The sequence below is a fragment of the Pterocles gutturalis genome, unplaced genomic scaffold (genome assembly GCF_000699245.1).
Source record: "Pterocles gutturalis isolate BGI_N339 unplaced genomic scaffold, ASM69924v1 scaffold28955, whole genome shotgun sequence".
In the NCBI taxonomy this organism is placed as follows: domain Eukaryota; kingdom Metazoa; phylum Chordata; class Aves; order Pterocliformes; family Pteroclidae; genus Pterocles; species Pterocles gutturalis.
In genome coordinates this window covers 16,573-24,876 of record NW_010139199.1, presented here as the reverse complement: position 1 = coordinate 24,876, position 8,304 = coordinate 16,573, and the positions used below count along the sequence as shown (strand labels likewise).

The 8,304-nt window shown below is 39.7% G+C and overlaps 1 protein-coding gene across 1 annotated transcript in view; it reads left to right on the top strand.

The window, feature by feature from the left end:
- Window positions 1–7,248, top strand: part of LOC104468971 (regulating synaptic membrane exocytosis protein 2-like) — a gene marked incomplete at its 5' end in the record, with an annotated part of 18,680 nt that extends 11,432 nt beyond the window's left edge. The window contains 2 exons of the mRNA XM_010083277.1: window positions 6,277–6,518; window positions 7,190–7,248. Of these exons, the coding sequence (XP_010081579.1) occupies window positions 6,277–6,518; window positions 7,190–7,248 (301 nt within the window). The remainder of the gene's footprint in view (window positions 1–6,276; window positions 6,519–7,189) is intronic.
- Window positions 7,249–8,304: the final 1,056 nt, after the last annotated feature.

Genomic DNA, 8,304 nt, shown 5'->3' with positions numbered 1-8,304 from the left:
GTTCACCTTACAAGAGTCTAAATATAGTTTTGATAAGTCAAGGAGAGAAAAATGAGGCGGTTGCAGAGGGTGGCTGAAAGGATGTGTTCTGTGTTTTTTGAATGACCGTAGTGTCATAAGATTTGGGTTTGGGCCCATTTGTCATTTGCCCTGTGCAACATCGGATGTCTGCAAAAATCTTAATGAGGTTGTTTATCCTGTGGGACTGCATAAGTACTTTTTATAGCAGTAACAGCTTTCAGGGGAGTCATTGTCTTCAGTTCCTTCATCCCATTCTGGTTGGTTTGCCACATATTGTAAATCTCAAAAGGCGTGATAAAGCATAAGGACTCCCAGGTGTCGGTGGTTTTTTTTCAGTTTGTGTTTTGTTTTATCTTGTTTTTCTGGCCTAAACAAAAGGTTCCTGAGGAAATTAGGCACTTACTGTACTAATCAGCCAGCTGCTATAAAAAGTTTCTGTTTCTGTAGGCAAGAATCTGACCAGCCAGTGAGGTGCTTTCCAGTTCTGCAACTGATTCAAAAGCTCCAGTCAAAGACCAGAGGTTTTTAACTATTGGGACAGGATGAGACTTTCCATTTGGTACAAATGAAACAATGAGGATTCAGTGTGTCTGCAACTTCTTCATGGAAAATATAGTGGCAGCACTAATATTGTCAATTAGTTCTAAAATTAGCATTTTCTTGTAAGATGATTAAACACTTTGAAAGCATTAATCAGTCAGAAATTTGGAGAGATTGGATGAAGTTTCTGACTTGTTTTTAACTTCTTAACATCCAAAAATGTGGATTAAACCAAGTTTTTATCTGGAACCTGTTTATCTAGGATCTGGAGCATTTGCCCACAGCACAGTCCATCTCACCTGCTGCAAGAGTTACCAGCTATACTGTTGTACATAAAGTCTTCTCAAAGCAGTTTCTCTGCTTTTAGGGCAGGATCCTTTTGCACTGAGAAATCTTCGCTCGCCTTAGCACAAACCTCACAAACAGTTGCTTTCCTTCTTGGTCAGATATCAAGGAAATGGTCTGTCTAAAGCAGGAGATATCACAACTAAAGCAAAGGTCTTATTACGAGACCTACTTCTCTGTCGCCCTTCTATGAGGATTGCCTTGGGCACTTCACAGTATCCCCTCTGGCTGTGCATCAGCTCCAGGAGGGATTGTTCACCAAGTAGCCAGCCATAGGCTTTGTATTTTGGGAGAGTTTCTCTGCCAGTGTTTCTAATCTTTCTGTAATTCGGCACCGATATTGACAAACTGGGGAGAAAAACAAGACAGTTACTGATTATCTGCTATAGTAGGAGTCTGGAAAACCTGGACAGCAAATTTGATTCCAGAGACTAATTGCACTCCCTGTTTTGAAAACAATTGGGTTTCTGCAAAGAGATCTTGAAGATGAATACCTTTAAGAAATCCAGAAACATAACATCGCCTTTTCCAAAAGGTTATGTATAAAGAGCAGTTTAGCACTTACTGGTTTTCTTCAAAAGCATTCATAAAAATCTTATGGGCTAGAATTGGCTGGCTGAATATCAGAATTTAAAAAGAATCTGAGATTTGTGGTATCGTCAAGAAATGTAGGGCTATGTCTATACCAGTAAGCTAGATAGGGCCAGGACACAGTCTTGATCATCAATATGGTTTGTTTAAACAGTTTGTGTCCCCATGGCATAGCTTTGTGCTGGACACACCAATAAGGTGTCCCTGATTCAGCCCAGGCACAACTCAGGAGATAGCATGGGTCCAGGGTCTGTCTCCTCTAGGCATCACGCCTGAGGAAACTGTGTTTTGGGAAGGATGTAAGACAGCTGTGTGTATGCAAGCTGTCGAGGTCATAGAACAGGCTTGAGCCATTTTAGTAAGTACTACAGGTGTGGCACAGGGGTCTTCAACGACAATAAGGACCATATTAAATTTCCTGTCATAGGTGTCTGTCAGTCTGACTCCCCTCAGTTGCCTAGCATGGTATATTTTTAAGAATAATATATGGCGCTTAGGGTTGTCATCCTCCACTGTTGGTTTTAAATGACAAATAGTTATAGATGTCTTTCCTCATTTCTTTTCTAATGTCTTATGTTTGTCTTGCTTTGAAGAACTTTCTGCTTTAGCTTTGAGAATGTATTCCTCTAGAATTTATCCATCTTATAGGTGGCCATATGTCACCATCCCTGGAGGGGGTCAAGAAATGTGTAGATGTGGTGCTTGGGGACATGGGTTAGTGGGTTGGGTGGTGTTGGGTTGACGGTTGGACTTGATGATCCTTGAGGTCTTTTCCAACCTCTATAATTCTGTGATTCTATAAACAGTAAATACCAAAGAAGCTGACATGTCCAACTTGACCCTGACTATCCGGAATAATTATCACTTGGAAAAATATAAAAATACTTAACATCTGTCTTGGGTTTGCTTCAAGTTTTAATTGATGATCAGATTTCAGACTTTTACACTTAGCTCTTCTTAGTCATTCAGCTTGCATTTCAGTACTCCCTCTGTTTGTTTGTGAGGAGCTTCCAGAGGAATGCTTTATTTTAGGAAGAGTGCGAAGTTACATCTTACAGCTGGGAAAAAATAGAAGAGGAAGTGATTGAAGTGGAAGACTGAGTAGAGAAATCTTACCTTCTTCTCTGTTTACTGGAAAATTGAAGCATCTGACTAGATACTTACACAGACACCTGTCTGCAGTTCTTGGTGTCCTCTGGTGGTTTCCTGGATTTAGGGGTAACACAGGAAACAATGGACCCATGTGGGCTTTGCCCGTCACCCTGCCCTTGTTGACTGCTTGGTCCCCATGAGCCAAAGTCAGCGTCCTGGCTGTCACCTTCACTTGGCTGTTGCTTTAGGCTGTGGGCTGCCACACAGCTGGGGTTGTGTGATGATTTTGTTCTTGTTTGATTCTAATAAGAGTGATTATTATGCTATTATGCACATGTGATTGGGACTAGCATAGTTAATTTTTTTTTTCTGCCATCTGGCTGCATGTTCTCTTTGCAGAGGATATTTTAAAGATAAATATCTTATGAGGCACCTTGAGAGCCCTGGTTTTAGTGTGTATCTATTCATTGACTCATATCATCTCGTAAACTGCTTTTATTTAATGTCAGTTTTAAAATATTGCTGTACATATTTAACTGGATGTGTGTGTGGTTATGTTTGTGCATATGTGCATGCAAAGAAAACTTCCAGTGATTTCTGTTAACTGTTAAGAGAAAAGGTTGTAGGATTTGCTCTCTTTTACGCTCAAGTCCATCCTTCTGTTACCTCAGAAAGGAACCAAACCTGACACACAACACGAGATTTTTCTGAAAATAATCCATTTCTGGCACTGTCGAAAGGCAGCCTGGGGAGAAGGATAGCTTCACTGGTGAGGAAACCGAACATCTACCAAGAATCATTAGTGAGAGGGTTTGGATGGCCAGAAATTGTTCAGAGGGCTGATGAAGGAGGTGCTCATGACCATTTTTGTCATGCACAGTACTTTCACAGCTAACTGCGTAGCGAAATTATAGGCAGTTTGGATGCCAACCTTTTTAAGCACTTCAATTTCTTTAACAAGCATAATTATTGTAATCCATTGCACTTAGAATTATATATCTCAGGAAATGACACATGAAGCACCTCAAAAGCATATTAGACTCAGGAAGTGGGAACTTTCTCCTCAGTGTAACTTTTAGGAGAAAACAGAATATTTCTGGTTTCACTGCTATGACATAAGCCCTTTCTTCAATGTTAATATCACGTATAAAGCAATGCCATAGTTACTATTTTCTATATGACAGGAACCCACTCATTTTATGGATCCTATACTTGAAAAATGGATCATTGGAAGAGGTTGTTCTGCAAGCAGTGCAAATGTTCCTTCCCCATCAGTCTGTGTGTGTGAATGAGCTCCTACGTGAAATAACAGAGATTCATTGATGACTTATACCACAATCTTTCCCCAAAGGGGCACTCATAAGATTTCTCTCCAGGGATCTGTTTTCAAAACAGTTTTAGAAACCAAATAGCTCTAGCTTTCTGCTTCTGTGTCAAATTTGAATTGTTTTTTAAAAATATTGAAAAGAGAGAGACCTGAGAGAAAACACAGTCACGTTAATAATAATATTTCCTTAGAAAACTTGAGTTGAAAATAGCATTACTGGATAAGGGGCTCTAGTTTTCTGATTCTTAGAAGAATTTTGCGTAAGATGAAGATTCTAGCTCTTCCCAACACTGTTCTTCGCAGATCTGCAGTATTTCTTATATGCAAAGTAGTGTTGAAACTAAGAACTGGTTTCTGTGGCATCTCGTTTCTGGGAAGCAGTCTCTCAAGGTACTAGTTGGAAAGCAAACACAGCATGTGATGTTGCCATCTGACAAGTTATCATAGTGCTAAAAAGATCCAGAAATACAGATCCCCTTTTTTGTCTTCCCTTCCTTCCTCTTCCCAGCATCCTATCCCACTCTTCCCAGCATCCTATCCCACTCTTCCCTTACTGATAAATGTACCAATGTGAGTCAGTGTGTACTAACACAGAACAACAAAGGCAGTTAAAAAAGGATAAAAAAAAAGGTTTCAGGTTACCCCTGGGTTCCAGTCTTTCGTTATTGTCTGTCCAGGCAAGGCCACTACGGCTCTCTCTCAGATTTGTGATGTGCCTCTCCATCTGTTGATCCCAATTCTCATTCATATTTTCCCTTATAACTTTCTTGAGAAGCACGGAGTATTTTTTAACTTGATGATAAAGGTCCACTTCTAAAAACTACCCCTTGTGTTTTCCTCTGGTTTGTGGCTTAACTCAAAGCATTTTGTGCCTTCATGCACGTGCAGCTGTCAGCTAAAAAGCAGAGCACTTCATGGGTACCTCTTAGTTATCTCAGACAGTTGCATTGCTGTTCCAAATCTGATGCCTCATCCCGATTCCCCTGGAATCACTGGGAAGAGATGCAATGGTCCTTTTGCTTTTGAGGGCACCACATTAATTCCATAGATAAGTTTTTATTGACAGAACATATATTGCAAAAACTTCATAAAGAAGCAATAAAACCTTCCTTTTTTGTAATAGATTCAGGCAATTATAGGTAAGGGGAAAGGAGTGTGGCTATACCCACTACAATTTACTCTGGAGCCATCTGCTGAGTAGTAAAGTTGTAGGACTAGCCTTTGCATGTATTTGAAAATATAATTAAAAAGCAAATATATTCTGTGTTAGTGTTTATATATTGGTGATTTAACACAAAAATAATTTCCCCTGGTTTCTAGACTGTTTTGTGAATTCCACTGTTTTGTGAATTGTCTAAGACTGTATCTCACAGGGACTTTTTAGTGAGATGCACTATACTGAACAGAACAATAAATGTCTAAGTTCAGTGCAAGAACTTCACTGAAATAGAAACATTCTCTATGTATTCTCAGGCACACATGTGCTCCGGGTCTGGATGTTTGTCCAGACACCTACCAGTTAGATGTCAGGGCAAAATTTGGATAGGTACTGCTGTCACCACTGTAGATTGTCATTTCTGGGCAAAGGAAAGGTCCCTTAGCCTGGACCACTGGGAGGTCAGGTCCCCCTGGGGCATGTTGCAAAATGCTGCAGCAGATAATGTGGATGCAGCCACACAGAAGACCTAGAAACAGCCTATAAATGAGTACAAAAGGTATATTACAACTCAATTCCATTCTGTCAGTAATTATGACCTAAACCACATAGTGGCCAAGTGTCTGAAATATGTCTGATACACCTATCTGTTGCTGAAGAGAGGGAGCAAAAAGCCTACTGTAGGATGACTGCGCTAAACCTGGTTACTGAAAACATCCTTGAAACATCTGGATGTTTAGAAACCAAAGCTAGGCTCCAGACTGATATCCTTTTCCACTCAGTAATGAGTCTAGTATCTGTTTCCCAGAGGAATATAGAATATTTGTATGTATATACGTGAGAAGAAGAGGGACAGAGCACTGACTGCAGAACTTACATTTCCCAAGCAAAAAGTGTATACGTGACCTATGGATGTATTACTTCTTTGGTGTGCTTTTGCTGGTAATGTGTTTTAAGACAATCAGTAAATAAGAGCTTGTTATTTAAAACCAACCTTTGATGAGTCAAATATGTTTCCAGAAGACCAAGCAGGAACCTAGAATTAAAGTTGCTCCTTTTTACCTCTCAAAAGCCAAACCCTACCTGTGTGAATTAGCTGCTTTGACCCTCCAGTCTCCCGAAACCTTCCATCTGAAACCTGTCCTTTTCTGTCTTCCCCTTTTTACTCTTTGTCTGCGCTGTTTATCCATCCACTGGCTGACAGTGTCTTTACATCCAAAATGCAAAGCAGACAGATGGGCGCCTCAGGAAAGAACATGACTAAGAGCACCAGCATCGGCGGGGACATGTACACACTGGAGAAGAACGACGGCAGCCAGTCGGACACAGCCGTGGGCACTGTCGGCGGTGGTGGCAAAAAGAGACGCTCCAGCATCGGCGCAAAGATGGTCGCCATCGTGGGTCTCTCGCGAAAAAGCCGCAGCACGTCACAACTCAGCCAAACTGGTAGGAACTGGATTTCTTTTCCCCTCTGAAATGATCATTTAAATGTACATAATGTGTATGCATTACAGACTGACCATTCTGATAGCCTGCTGAAGTTGTCCAATCATCAGTATTCTACAGAATGAAGAAAATGGTCTAACTTCTTTTCTTCTCTGGACATTTACTAAACTTTTTTTTTTTTTTTTTAGCAAAGATCCTTTTCAGGTCATACTGAGGCTTTTATTTTCTGCTTGCTGGAATCTGCTTAATGCACTAATTCCTTCCTCCTCAGGAGCAACGTGAGCTGCTGTACTTCTCTTTGGGGGAATCCTTACTGCAAGTTTGTGAAGGGTTGCTGAAGTGTTGCAAAATTCCTTTGCTCTTGTCACAGTGTTTTCATATTTCAATTTTTTTTTTCACATTTGAACATGCAACCTTATTTTGAAATGAAACACTTTTCCGAAACAAAATGATATATTTTATTACTTTAGTACAACTGTTTTATTGCTTTTTAATTCGTTCCTTTTTCAGCCTACAAGCACATTCACCATCAGTATAAATTTTCCTAATTTCTGTTTTCCTCAATTACAATTTGATACTGAAATATTCTGCCTAGGAAAATGGAGAGTTCTGCTTTGATGCCTAAAGCGTTTAAAAATCTTATGAATTTTTTTCTATTCCTCCTGTTTCAGGGAAAATCCATATAATGCACTCTGAAAAGCTCTCATTGTCAATTAAGGAAGCTGTATAGGACAAGTGTATTAGACGTGGAAAAAGATTACTTATTTTTAAATGACATATATATATAAGTGTTTAAGCAATGTATATGGTTATGCACATACATATATTTATCTATTCCAAGGTATATACATAAGATATATTTAATGTTCAGTGTTTAAGCAAAACTGTTGCAATGTTTTCATATGGTTCAACATAAGTTTATAGTCTTGAGCTGTGTGTGGTCCCATCTGAAGGTTTCCGTTGTGCTAACAACCATTTAGACATTGATAAGAGATTTTTCAGTTCTCTGGAAAGGTTGCAGTTTGTATGATGAAACTAACATGATAAGAGTTTTAATGTACAAGCAAATGGAGCACAACAATGATTTGCAATGTCAGACATTGTGGTAAATTTTGTAAGTAAGCTTTTGTAGGAGGGGGATTTAATTTTTTTTTAGTGAAAAAAAAGAGGGGGAAGGAAGGGTAACAGTGCAGAAGAAGGAGGAGTACAGAAAGAGAGCAGGGAGCTTGAGTGTGCGTCTTACTGAATGTGATATGAGACAGGAGGGAATGAAGAAGAATAGGGGAAGGAGTGTATATAGTGAAGGCTCTGAGTATCATGCAGACATTGATGACTCCATCAGTAGGCGAGACTTTGCAGCAGTCTCACACGTTACCAACTCACTTGCGGGTTATGGAAATGGCAGTTTCTTATATATTTATATTTTCTCTGTGTTCAAATGAATCTGAGGCAAAAGATGAAGTCATCTTTATACAGATCTGGAAAGTGTCTGGTTGGGCAAGAAAAAAAAATTAGCCAGCTGCTTACCTAGGAATCTAAATGTTACTCATGTGATAGTACCTGGGTATGTAGCTGTATCGATGTAGGGGAATATCAAGTCAAATACAATGTGCTACGTTACTGGTTCCAATCTAACCTGGTCTCTCTTACTGCAAGAGATATTAAATGAAGGAGGTCAGCTCTCTGTATGCTGTTCGAGTATGTCTCAGCACTAGAGAGAATCTGTACTGTGTGGCTCGCCTGGATTTTATTTAAATACCACTCTGTCTTAGTTATTTGGCACTTT